Here is a 13,930-nt window from a genome sequence, read left to right as displayed (position 1 = left end):
CGTCATGAGGCTGTACCTGATTCATGATTATTTGGTTCAGAGGAGCTTTGAAGGAGCCGTTGCTAGGCACAGCTGTCAATATCTTGGTTGGTTGTCATGGCCCGGAGCTTTAGAGAATAGGGCTCCCGCCCCAGATGTCTCAACTGGACTTTGGGGGAGCGAGTTGGCGGGGCAGTCTAGTCGAGGTCGTTCTTGGCGATTCCAGAGTCGCGGGATGTCATATCGGGGGTGGAGATGAGTTATCTAAGGTGAGACCAAGTAACATGAAGTTGAGCTCGTTCGGCATTTGTGGTATGAGCTGGGGATGTGTCAGACCGTCATCCCCAGCTTGGCCGATTTCGGGGTCTCGGCAGAATTGAGGCCGGAGGCGTGTAGACTGCGGGAACTATGGCTGAATAGCGCTACCGGCATTTCATTTCTGGCTAAAGAGTACGGCCCGAGTTGGTGTTGCTTGGGTTGAAGCGCTTTAAAGATCGGGATGCTCACTAATAAGACCGAACGCGGAGGGGGGCACAGCCGAAGGATTTGATGCCATTGGTGGGAGTGGACTGGAGAGACAGGCTTCCAAGGTTGACTATGAATACGAGATGCCATGATTGGACTGAGCATCAAGTTCCTCCCGAGTCCTCAGTCGAGATTGAGTATCAGGCCGCAAGACGATGGAGTCAGAGCTGAGGGCCGGGGGGACAAAAAGGAAGCAAATGGTTCGTCGATCACTGGCATTCCCCCGCATTCCATGACCTCATCCCGGCACCCCAAAGATGTGTACTACTGCGAGTCGACCTGCGTGTAACCAAACAAAGATGGAGGTTTTTTGAGGGGTACTCGGTCTTAACAGAACTTTGTAACTGGTCTTTTCTGTTTCTGTCATAGCATCGGCGTCTTTTTCAGAGTGCGGGCAGAATACCGTTGAGAATAACGTCGAGGCGTAAACTGTAATCAGTGGGCAGGTCAGGCGGGCTCTCTCTCAGGGGAGAGAGAAGAGGGAGAATTCAGGCTCCTCAACAAGAAGGAGAGTCTCGAGCTTATTACGGCGTAGGATTCAGATATGGGGAATGGCTATGAAACATTTGAGCATGGGCCGGCCTCGGCTTTGTACTGAGTGAGTGAGAGTAAAAGTCGGCGTAGGCGAGAGTGGGATGGACTTGTGGCGTATTCAGAGGCCCCTTTTCTGCGCGGTTAATCTTGATTGAGTTTGGTAGAATGGGAAGGACCGTGAGAAAGAAGATGGATCAGTTGGATAGAGAAGAGTATAGCAAATGGCGAGTAATAGTATCAGGTCATCTCTGAGAAGGCTTTTTTGGTTGAGGATCTAACAATGCCCCTCGCCAAAAAGAGGTCGGGAGCTTGGACTCGTTTTGGGGCGTGGGCCGGGTCCTTTCAGAACCTCGAACGGCTGTGGCGATGATGGAATCCAATCCAATTGTACCTTGGCTTGTTTAGGCGCCGTTTGCTGGTTGCTCCGGGGCCAAGGTCCCAGGTCCCCACCCAAGCTCAGGTCGCTAGCGTGCCGGCCCACTGAAGTCGAGTGTACCGTGGCGGCATCACCACCGAGTCCCAGCGCTGTTGACGGGTGCTACAGCGGCCGCGAGGTACCTCTCGAGTACATACATCATCCAGCTCATCTCTCTCCATCATCTAACCCAAGCTTCCTCTCTTCCCCCCTCTCGCCCTGCTTCTCCTCCTTTCATCTCCTCCCTCCCTTGCCCTGTTCAGCTGTGTTGTTGTTTGCAAGAAAAACACGGGCAAAAACAAGCCGCCACCTCAAATACGCGCTGTACACTACTGTACTTCGGGTCCTGTCCGTCCGTCCACTCTCTCCCTGCTGCAAAACCCTGCTCACCTGTACTGCACCGTCGCCCGCAGATCCCCTTCGTTCTCCATCAGCGGCACAGTGACGCAACCTCAACACCACTACCATCTCGATTCGATCACCTCGCCTTCGCACCCCCCGAGCGCCCCCAGCCACGCTTCGCTACTCCCGAAAATTCTTTCAATTGAGTTCGCGGGCCATCGATACAGCTTCATCTTCATCACCTATAGCTGTTTTCTCTGCCCTCCAGCTTGCCCCCCTCTGGATACTCCCTTGAGAAGCTCCCTGCTAGGTAGCTCCGCTCTGTCTCGACGCGACCACCCTGGTCGACTGTATCAGATCATCATCCCCTCAAACTCGATCTTCCTCTCAGCAATCTTTCTCCTCTTGCGTCTTCAAACACCAAAGCCACGATGAGTTCCGAAGGCGAGCAGCAGACTCGCGACATCAAGAACCACCTTCTCTTTGAGATTGCTACTGAGGTAGCCCATCGAGGTCAGTCTCGTCTCGTCTCGCGATCCTTACCAATCGTCCGCCCGTGCTTTCGCCTTCACATGCTAACCTGATTCTCGACCAGTTGGTGGTATCTACTCTGTCATCAAATCCAAGGCCCCCGTCACAACAGCTGAATATGGCGAGCGATACACTCTCATCGGCCCTCTTAACCACCAATCGGTAGGTTACTGCTGCTGCGGCGCAATTCCTCCCATCGCGAACCCGCTGACTGTGTTAGGCTGCTGTCGAGGTGGAAGAGATGGAGCCCACCAGCCCAGAGATTGCTGCCACCATGCAGTCCATGAAGGACCGGGGAATTGGCATCATCTACGGCCGCTGGCTGATCGAGGGCGCGCCTAGGGTTATCCTCATCGACACCAAGACCGCCTATAACCGGATGAATGAGTGGAAGTCGGATCTGTGGGAACTGGCCAGTATCCCTTCGCCACCCAACGACGACGAGACCAACGAGGCTATCATTTTCGGTTATCTTGTCGCCTGGTTCCTGGGAGAGGTAAATTTATGGCGTCTTCCAATCTGGGCGAGATCTGCTAACCTTATTCCCACCTAGTTTGTCTGTCACGAGAGGAAGAAGGCTGTCATTGCTCACTTCCACGAGTGGCTTGCTGGTGTCGCCCTGCCCCTCTGCAAGAAGCGCCGCATTGATGTCACGACCATCTTCACCACACACGCCACCCTTCTCGGCCGATACCTCTGCGCCGGCTCCGTGGACTTTTACAACAACCTGCAGTACTTTGACGTTGACGCCGAGGCCGGCAAGCGTGGCATCTACCACCGATACTGCATCGAGAGAGCTGCCACTCACGCCTGCGATGTCTTCACTACCGTCTCTCACATCACCGCCTTCGAGTCCGAGCACTTGCTGAAGCGAAAGCCTGATGGCGTTCTGCCCAACGGTCTCAACGTCACCAAGTTCTCTGCCGTCCACGAATTCCAAAACCTCCACCAGCAAGCTAAAGAGAAGATCCACGACTTTGTTCGAGGTCACTTCTACGGCCACTATGACTTTGAACCCGACAACACTCTGTACCTCTTTACTGCAGGCCGTTACGAGTTCCGGAATAAGGGCGTTGACATGTTCATCGAGTCTCTGGCACGGCTGAACCACCGGCTCAAGGCCGCGGGAAGTAAGGTGACCGTGGTGGCCTTTATCATCATGCCCGCCCAAACCACGTCTCTCACCGTGGAAGCGCTCAAGGGGCAGGCAGTCATCAAGTCCCTGAGGGATACGACGCACGTCATTGAGCAGAGCATTGGACGCCGCATCTTTGAGCGCTCGCTCAAATGGCACGAGGGCGACCCCATGCCTGATGAGAAGGAGCTCATTTCTGCCCAGGACCGAGTCCTGCTTCGTCGCCGTCTGTTTGCCATGAAGCGCCACGGACTTCCTCCTATCGTCACCCATAACATGGTCAACGATCACGAGGATCCCGTCCTGAACCAGATCCGACGAGTCCAGCTCTTCAACCACCCTTCGGACCGAGTCAAGGTGGTGTTCCACCCCGAGTTCCTCAACTCGGCCAACCCAGTCCTTCCTCTCGACTACGACGACTTTGTGCGCGGTTGCCACTTGGGTGTCTTCTCGTCCTACTATGAGCCCTGGGGTTACACTCCCGCCGAGTGCACTGTGATGGGTGTTCCCAGCATCACCACAAACCTGTCAGGTTTCGGATGTTACATGGAGGAGCTTATTGAGAACTCCAGCGACTACGGTATCTACATTGTGGACCGACGTACCAAGGGTGTTGACGACTCTGTCAACCAGCTCACCTCGTTCATGTTCGACTTCTGCGCCAAGAGCCGCCGTCAGCGCATCAACCAGCGAAACCGAACTGAGCGACTCAGCGACCTTCTCGACTGGAAGCGGATGGGTATGGAGTATGTCAAGGCTCGGCAGTTGGCTCTTCGCCGTGCCTACCCCAACTCGTTCAGCGGCGACGAGGAGGAGGACGACTTCATCCCTGGCGTGGAGCAGAAGATTTCGCGGCCATTCTCTGTTCCCGGCTCGCCTCGGGATCGGACTGGCATGATGACTCCTGGTGACTTTGCCAGCCTGCAGGAGGGCCGTGAGGGTCTGAACACTGAGGACTATGTTGCCTGGAAGCTACCGTAAGTGACTGTCTGGTTGTCGACCTGAATACTTGACTAACAATGTCTGTAGTGAGGAGGAGGACCCTGAGGAGTATCCCTTCCCTTTGACTCTCAGGACCAAGCAACCCGGCCCCCCTAGTCCTCTGGAAGGTGCAAGCGCCCCTGTGAACGGTAGCCAGTAGGGCGGGTTTCTCAGATTCGCCCGAGGCCGCAACGCCATGGACAACAGTTGAGGGAGATGGTGATGGGGAGGAAGAGGAGGAAGTTTACATGAATGGGCAACATGTTTTATTAATTATTGTTACAGTAGCTCGTGGGGAGAGAGGGTGTGCGGTTGTGGGGAGACACTTGCATGTCATTACCGGTGTTGAGAGCACGCAGCACATGGGCATTGTCTTGATGCGTACCTTGCATTTTCCTTGTTGATTAGTTGAACCTTCCATAGGGAGCTCATTATTGGAGGCGTTTATACGCAGTATTTTTTTGGTGACTTGTTGAACTTGTTGAGTGCTTCACCATTGGGGAGGCGACATAGATGTTGCTCGTAGCGTTTAGGGATTAGAATATGCATGTTGAAGGCATGTTATAGGAAACAAGATGCGAGTGATGGCTGTATCACCATGCAGTGTACTCGGATGAGAATCAGGCATGACACAAGACATGGAGACCTTGGAGTCGAGATGTCTCAAGTCTGCTGCCACAAGATTCGAAACTCGAAGCATAAGATGGTGTCCTACTCCCGTTACCACATGCCTGGGTTTCATGGTTGAGTGGACGTTGATGAGTTCCACAGGGACGGTTCCAGTCGAGTTACACTTGACCTATTTAGCTTCAGAGAGAACGAAGGGAATTCAGGGGAGTGTAGCGCCTTTAAACCTCCAGACCAGAAGGACATGTTAGTTGACGGCGTTGCGTGTTATAAGAGGGTCAAATTCAGGGGGAGAATGTTTGCTACTTGTGAGTTGTAATTTTGAAGTTTACACAAACTCCATAGGAGTTTGCCCGGTTCAATAGTGACATGGCCAGCCCAGAGCACTTCAAACGCACACACAATATATAAGGAGCGGATAGTTGGCACACCCATCTTTGCTTTCCGACGACACCCTTTACTTACGTCTCCGATACAAGATGCCATTAAACATCCGATGAGAAGGGGCATGGTCAGGTCGAGTTTTGGCAAAGGGGTCAAGCAAAGACAAGAGACAATCACCTCGGATCGTCTTCCCCAACTTCCATGTCACTGTTGGACGAATGAAGTAAAGGGCCACTAGTCAGGCTTTAAAAGGGATAACCTAAGTAGTACGGATGCCAGATGGCCAAGTTGATATCCATAGATGCCAACTATTATATCCCCATAGACCCGGCCTCTCAGCCTAGATAACACTCTACTCAGCGTGGGACTCTCGATATACAAAAGGATTGTTTGATATTTCCAATCGTTCCTCACCGTTGGGGCATCTCTCCACTATTCGAGGGCTTGAGTATATTAGGGAGTCGGATCAGCTACTGGGGAGTGTTCCAGCATCTCGTGTTCCGGCCATCAAGATGACGAATGTGACTCCTGTAATGATAGATATCTACACCCACGGACTATGAAGGGGCTTCAGCAATCCACTGGGCCCCGATGTCGATCTGATAAGAAAACATTCTTCCGATGGGCATCATCAAGTTCTCGAAACCGAGCAACGAAAAGTCCACAAATGAGGGAGAGTACACGTAGATAACCTAGGGGCATGTACCACATCGGAGAAAAGAACTTAACATGGGACTTGGCAGTTACGGATGACAACTTTAGAGTTTATGCTTCGGACCTGACAATCACTGCCTCTTCAGCTCTGCTACTAACATGATACCTCGTCATCTAGGATATTGCTTGCCCACGATACTTGGTCCAAAGCCTCGGATCCGATCAATGAAACTCTACCCCTCACTGATATTCCAGGATACAGCTTCGAGGATGATATCTTGTAGTCTTTCAGCCGAGTGTACTGTGCAAATCAATCTGTAACCCGTCATCTCGGGATATGTCCCAATGAGGTCATTTCGAGTAGAGTATTACCCCCGTCAAAGGATTTGAACTCTCACCGATAAGGATCTAGAACCTCCGAACTTGAAGATCCCTGATGCTCATCATGATGCACGTCAAGTAAGGTAGGATTTACGGAATGTATCTCGCAGGAGGTTTAATATACCGTCAGCTAATATATCTGACATCAAGGTATAACACGACGCATTATACCTGTTTGCAGATCAGTTTTGACTCGCGTAGCCTATAAGAAGGTCAGCTCAAATCTCCCCCAGACTAGGATCGCCAGCCACCCCATGCGACGACCGGTCGTGTAGATTGCTTACGCACGTGCCGTAGAGTAAAGGAGTATCTCACAGTGCATTGCTGTTTAGAGTAGGATGGCTGGTTTTTTGGTGTCTAGTAGTAGTGGTTTCATGATGGATCACGTTTCACTCTCCTTACATGAAGCTCGTCTCATTCTTCTTATCTTGTCTTGTCCTGATGTGATAGACGCTGGTTGCTCTGGAGTCTCAAGCCACACGCGGCATTCACCCAGGTCTCAGCCAGGGGTTTTGACTCTGTTGTTCAAGCCACTGCAAGGAAGAAAAAGTAGCGAGCACAGTATACGAGGACGAGTTCTCCTTGATCCATAGAAACGAAATGAGCTCCCACGGACTAGCGCGTACGGCCCCACGGATCGCACGAGGGGACGTCATGGATGTACACGGTATCCGTTGAAAGCGCAGGTACCCGTTGATGAAGTTGCTTCTGCCTCCGGGGGCTACCGTTGGAATATTATCGTGGCGTGATGAAAGTTGATTGCTTTTCCAGGTACATGGAAAGCATTGACAAGAGCATTGACATGTCCATGTCAGAGCACAAGGCTTGAAGCCATTGATGGGATCAGAGGAGATTGTATGAATCAATTGACCTGAGTCGACATCAAACATTCTCGAAGAATCACCAAGACACTAATTCCAATCTCTTTGATGAGATGGAGACCAAAAAAGGAAAGGTAGAGAGACATGCATTAAAATCAACAACGCGCCTACAAGACTCAGACAGACGCGGTCAACCGCGACAAGACCCACGTTTATGCATGCATCAATTGCCTCAGAAGACCCCGGCTGCTAATTCAGGTCGGAGCAAAAAGAAAGGAAATTCCCCATGTGGGCTACAGTGGTTAAACCTCCGTGATGAGTGACAGTTTGACTCCACTGCAATTCAACCTCTCGTTTATCGGCCCCTGAAACCGAGTGACAAGTTTCGTCACTACGAATCAAAGCGTTGACCACGAGGCAGATTCCCTCAGGTACAGTAAAAGACTGACCGTTTGCGTGGCTGAATGGCGGCGATTGGATTCAACAAGGGCAGATCTCAATAACAAGCAACCCCCCATGACGGACGGGAACAGACAGGGGTAAGTCTCTTAGCTTCAGGGGAAGTTTGTGATGGGAGCTGCGTTGTGGCTTACGGGGTATAGTACGTACTTTTTACTTTCACCAGATCATCACGTCAATCAAATGTCTGTGTCTGTCAATCAATGTCAATCAATTGACTTGGTAAACTCAAATAATCACATCCATCATCATCATCGTTGCAAATCATAACTTACGCGGCATATTAACTCGTGACATTCTCCTCCGACCCTAGCCAGCCAATTCATTTCCTCCCTCCTTCCCAATCCGGCAAGTACTTTTCCTCTACCTCCCAGCCACGCACGTTTCTCTCCCAAACCACGTGTATCCCATCTGTATCCTTCACTTACACCGAACGAGTCGCGACTCGGATCATCACCGCAACAACAGAGCATGATCTCTGAAGGCACAGATCAGTAAATGGACTAGACAATGTCATTGCATTCAGGAGTAAAGGATTAACAGTAGTGACGTGACTGAAAGGAGTGACAATATGACAATACCATCACGGAACTTGACCCAATCCATCTTCTCTGACCGACTCTTCCACATTCTAGAATGCCTAACCACAGCCCTGGAGGCTAGAGATCCCACGCTGTGGCTGTGGCTAATAACTTTCCCCCAGACTCAGGCACTTGAGAGCCGAGCTAGCTCACCGCATCCATCATCAAATAACCCCTTCTGGGAGCCTCAAAGCCACAAGCCACAACTCTCATTCACTTCCGGTTGCCTGGTTCCATTTAATACATTACGCAGAGTGCAATAGTAAACTTCAGATGAGAGCAACAAACAAATCATGTCTGCCTTGTTTGTATTTCATGACAATATTTCAATCCCCCTCCACAAGTGAAGGAAAAGAATCAATGCCTTGCCCCCTTCGCCTGCCGTCCTTTTGCGGTCAGGGCTCATTAACAATTTATCTAGAAATCAAAGTCAAAAAGACCTGTCCAAGGCCGTCGATGCTTGCAAAGCATATGAGTGTGGTAGTCCCAATTCCTAAACGCCTTCTCTTTCCAGTATGCAATGCAATCCTGCATGCCTAGGTAAACGCCATTATCTCCTTTTGCTTGCCAGCATGTGTACACTTCCCAGAAAACAATCATGAATGCGCCGATTCCCCTCTCCTAAGGGCCATTGAGTGGAAAGTAAGGTGGTACAAAGAAAAAAAACACAAAAGAGAAAACGGTGGAAACCTCTATCGCGGCTCCGATTAATGTGGCCCAGGTCATAATTCGTAATAAAAAGCTCAAGGCATGTTGTCTTTTCATGCCCTGACGCTGCGTCGTCGCGCCGCTGCCTCAAGTCCCCGCCTTAGGCGGCTTCGGGTACTATTGGGCGTCATTGGTGATGCGGGCTCTGACATGGGTGACATGGGCGACATCGGTGCTGTCGAGGTCCTCCGTTGCGCAGTCTTCATAATATCGTGGTATGTAGGTGCCTTGTTGAGGATAGGTGTGGGAGCAGATTGCTGCGAGTCCGAGTCGGTTGCTGTAGGTTCCTCTCGGACCTGCTCCATGTGAAACGTAGGTGTGAAGAGGGAGAGGTTGTCCCTCGATAATGTGGCATGGTGGGTGTTGAGCGAAGGTCGGCTGCGCTTCTTGACCAGGCTCAGTGTCCGCTTAAACATGCCTGTCGGTGTCTTGGGTGTCTTGGGTCGATCGTTCTGGTCGTCCTTGGTCTCGGGTTCCGACTTGATGGCAAATGGATCGATGCTCAGGAACTCTGGCCTCTGCTTCTCCAGGCGGCTGCTCCCCATGCTACTTGTTCGGGGAGGGTGCAGGATGGTGCCAGAGGAAGAGGTGCAGAGAGACATGCGGCGGTCGAGAACGGGAAGTGTCGATGTCCTGCGAAGACGGCTGGGAGGTCTAGACAAAGACGAAAGTCGGGATGAAGGTCGCGAGGAAGATGCTTCGCTAGCGCTAGAGCTGGGAGACACTGATCGTCGGGGGAGGTGGATCATGGAAGGCTTTCCAGAGTAGACAACAGACACAACTCGGGCTGTGTCTTCATGGCTGCCCCTTCGCTTAGATGAGGTCCGGGATTCGTCGCTACCAGAGTCGGATTCGAAATCGGAAAAGTCATCGGCGGAGGAAGAAGCATCCTCCTCGGAAGAGAGGTAAACATCATGAGGGGCGGATTGAGTGGTGAAGGGTGGCTGCTCCCCAGGAGTCAGCTTGAGAAGGCCATCGAGGACCCTGGAAGCTCTAAGAGAGCTCTTGGCGGGAAGAGCTGGAGCTCCTCCAGCGGAAACACTTCGTTGTGTAGGAATCATGGTGGTAGGTGTAGACTCGGGTGAAGATTCGTCGGCGTCGGCAGATGGGGAATAGATGGGAGGCTCGACGGATAGGGCTTCTATTTGAGCTCGAGACTGTGAATGCTGATCACCCCTCTGGGCGAAGCTAGTATCAAGCTTGGGAGCATCAAGCTCCCTCTGAGGTGAATGCTGCGTCACTCGAGACATTGTGGATATGGTTCGGTAGTGATGGAATATTGGATTCCCCGAGGAAAACAGGTGGATATGCCCTTGGACAATAACACAAAGGGCGGGGTTGGTGGGAAACCAAGGATGTAATGTAAAAGGGAGGAAACCAGCAGCCGAGACCTTGACAACCCTCGGGGCCGCGAGAACAGGTCTGGTCGGGTTGGGTCTCTCTCGGAGGTTCGTGGTCAGCAGGTCGAAGACTGCGGTCGTGGATGTGGCCGGTAGCGGTCGTTGGGCGTCTGTAGAACTGAAACAAGGCTTGCGAGACACCGAGGGGACCTCAAAACCAGACAAAGGAGAACGGAAGCGGAAAAGGGATTGCAAAGAATGACTGTTTCAAGGGCGATGGTATACAGTAGTTCGTCCGAGAGGAGGGAGAGTTTGTCTTTTCGAAAAGGAAGGAAAAAAAGAAAATTGATAGTCTATTCCCGCAGTTCAAGACAAGAGGGTGAAAAATTCCATGAGGGAGAGGAAGAGAAGGAGAGACAAGGCAGGCGGCTGGGGAGAGGAGGGCATCCATTAATATGAACCTATTCCTTTGGTGGATGGGAGTCGAGTCCCTGAGACCAACCAAGGTTTAGACCCCCCCAGGCTCTTGGGCTGGCCCTGGCTCTTCAGAGAGTGGGGAGTGGGCAAAGTTGAAGGTGGGCTCCTCTTGCCCACAGTAGTAGCCACATTCTGGTACGAGTACGGCCGTGTGAGTTGAGCTTCATGTTGCACTGGGTACATGTGCTTCTTTATGGCCCCTGCCCGCACAACTCAGGTTCGAGTGGCAGGGGCCTTCTTTGGTGGCAGGGGTCCATGCTCGGGAGAAAAGCGCAAGGGCAAGTGGACTCACAGGGGTCCTGCGCTTCCTTTCCTTCGCTCTCTTGCTTCCATCGACAACCTTGGCCAGTATGGAGTCTGTTAAAGTCGTTGAAAAAGAGGCAGCATTTCTTATCTTGACGTGAATGGGATTCAGTCAGGCTAGAGTAATCAGGGGTAGAACAATGAATGACCTGAATTGACCTGACCCAACGCCAGCGTCAGGAGTTCAAAGGGGGAAACCCCAAGTGCCTGGTTTAAACGGCCCAACAGCAGCCGCCACGAGACACACACTCTTTACTCTCATCACTCTCAGCTTAAGCCACTCACAGACAAGGGGAGAGAGCATCTGCGCTGGAGGTTTGGTTTTCCGTAGGAAAGCCAGCCTTGGCAGCCAGGTGCGTGCGCTACGTCCATGTGTGCAGGCGGTGGCTTTTCTCTCGTTGGCTTCAAGAGCGGTTTCATCTAAGAACATCACACACCACCTTCCCGCGCATGTGTGTGCGTTGCGTACCAAGACATTTCATTCATTCAAACTCGATGCACGTCAAGATACTCTCCATCTCTCGGACTCTGATCGTTCCAGTCAGAGGCGCGTTCCAGATCTGCGATCATTGTCAGAGGATTGGATTAAGTTAAAGATTATCATCAGCGGGAATGTCAGACTTCTAGTGCCGCAAGGCGTAGACGGATGATGGATGGTGATTCCTTCTTGATCCGTTTCCACACGGCAAATCGTGGCGGAGGCACGGAACGTCCATGTGCCGTCTTCGTCCACGCGGCGGCGGGCCATGATGTTGACCCCCCAGATGATGATGGTGTATTATTGTATCTATCCATCTGATGTACATTTTTACAGCACATGACGGATCATTGTAGGATCGAGTATCCCACTGTACAGCCACCGAGTAGCATAATCATCCGCATGCACAAATAGCTTATCCAACCTAGAGTCTTGCGGGTTCAACACCAACCTCGTGGCTTCTCTGCAACACCATTGGGCTAATGTTATCCGCAGCTGTCTTGTCCACAACTTCGCCTCCCTTCTGGGTCTTGGGTTGCGCTGTCTGCTCTCGTCATTGTTGCCCAGCGTCGTCATCCGCCAACATCATCAAGTGTAATCCCTAGTTTAACCCAGCCTCCTTTATTATCCCCAGCTTTTTTTCCATCTCGGCGATACACACTGTTTGATTTCGTGCATCCCGCGATTCCCATCCTCATCCTTCCTCCAACCTTCAAGGGTCCCGGTAAGGTCAAGGTCCAGGGCCGCGTTGCCGCCGCCCACTGGCCCGACGGACGGCATCGACCAACACAACGACAACACTTTCTCTGTGCTGTGCGCTAGCTCTCCACCAAGGATGCTTGACATCATTCTTCCCCCTGGACTCCAGCCTGAGGCTACCTAGCTGCTTGCTTCGGTCTTCCTCTTTCCCCTCCAAGACACGGACCGGCTAAGCGTGCGTCTGCAGATGGATATGAAGATGTGCTTGATTGGGTGCGATCCGGGGCTCTGGAGGGTCTCGATGGAGTTTTGCTCCTCGACACGGACAGCAGCCGGAGGAGCGAGCATGCAGAAGCGGCAGTATCGTCGTGATGCCGTAGCCCACCCACGGCACAGACTGTGTCCTGATTAAAAAAGGTCGGTGATTCCTTGACGGGAAGAGGATTTTGTTCGTGCTCACTCTCGACACCGCTTCCTCTCGCCGGAACCCGTCGATGATCTGCAGAGCAAACATGTGCTCTCAAAGGGATATTCCTTGGGGTCACGCGGCGGAATGAGTCCTGGGCCCAGTCGCTCTTTTTTTTTTCTTCGCTTTTTCGTAATCTACAGGTACGGGCGGTGGCACATCAAACATGGCCAAAACGAGGAATTACACATTTTCTGACACCGCAAATCAATCTCGGATGGAGATGACAGTCCGGGGTGGCAAACCTGTCCGTCAATTCTCAATGATGTTCGGTTGTCAGAGTTTGGAATAAACAAGCACAAATCTCGGTTGCCTTGCCGCCGTAGAAAGAAGTCGGTCGCATATTCGGTCGACAGACCTATTGGAGGTTACCGTGGCAAAGCAGAGAGCTGAAGGGAAGGGGTTCTTGTTGGGCTTGATGATGGTGCCTGTACCTGTCTGTGCCTGGCCTGGCCTTGAACTCTGCGACCGCCTATTCTCGCGTATCATGTCTTGCCATCCATTCAAAATCCCCTTGATCCATCCATCTTCAAGCCCACACACACATTGGGAAAATGCAAGCAGGGCTACAAAAGCTGCAGCACGCACTTATACACGACCCTCCCAAACCCATCCACCGACCTGTTGTGTGTTGTGTGCTGTCGTCGGCTGGCGCCTTTGCCGGTGTCATGATACTAAACAAGACATGGAAGCCACCAGAATGGATTTGGATGCGTCTCTACTCGAGGGGTCCAGCTCCAGCTTAGAACGTGGGCGCCAACTTGATCTTCAATCCATTCCTGGCATCGCCTCGCATTACGCCCCATCTTCGTGCCGTGCCAAAGAGCGTCCAGCCAAGGCACGATGTTGCATGTGCCGAGTGCAACTTTTTTTCTTACAGTAATTCCCTCTTGATCTGCTCTGCGCCAACTTCGGCCAGCTCAGCAAGCGGAGTCGTCTAAAGGGTACTGGCGTGTAAATCCTCGCGTGCTCAGTCAGGGCACGATGCGATGCAACAGTACATCACCATCTCTTTTCTGTAGGTACCTACGTGGGCAGACGCAGGCACGGTCTGCAACTGCAACGGCACAGCTTCTTGAGGAATATCGGCCCTGAACTGGACTTGGACCG

At 52.1% G+C, this 13,930-nt stretch overlaps 2 protein-coding genes across 2 annotated transcripts; one reads left to right on the top strand and one right to left on the bottom strand.

The window, feature by feature from the left end:
• Window positions 1–2,226: 2,226 nt before the first annotated feature.
• NECHADRAFT_71857 (glycosyltransferase family 3) lies at window positions 2,227–5,013 on the top strand (the record flags this gene model as incomplete). The annotated part of the gene is made up of 5 exons (XM_003050398.1): window positions 2,227–2,308; window positions 2,391–2,488; window positions 2,547–2,822; window positions 2,880–4,438; window positions 4,491–5,013. The coding sequence occupies 5 exons, from the start codon at window positions 2,227–2,229 to the stop codon at window positions 4,600–4,602; spliced, it is 2,127 nt and encodes a 708-aa protein (XP_003050444.1). The 3' UTR covers window positions 4,603–5,013.
• A 4,042-nt stretch (window positions 5,014–9,055) lies between these two features.
• Window positions 9,056–10,307, bottom strand: NECHADRAFT_101624 (uncharacterized protein; the record flags this gene model as incomplete). The annotated part of the gene is made up of 1 exon (XM_003050008.1): window positions 9,056–10,307. The coding sequence occupies one exon, from the start codon at window positions 10,305–10,307 to the stop codon at window positions 9,111–9,113; it is 1,197 nt and encodes a 398-aa protein (XP_003050054.1). The 3' UTR covers window positions 9,056–9,110.
• Window positions 10,308–13,930: the final 3,623 nt, after the last annotated feature.

Source organism: Fusarium vanettenii (genome assembly GCF_000151355.1).
Source record: "Fusarium vanettenii 77-13-4 chromosome 9 genomic scaffold NECHAsca_6_chr9_2_0, whole genome shotgun sequence".
NCBI lineage: Eukaryota > Fungi > Ascomycota > Sordariomycetes > Hypocreales > Nectriaceae > Fusarium > Fusarium vanettenii.
This window is presented reverse-complemented; position numbering and strand designations above follow the sequence as displayed.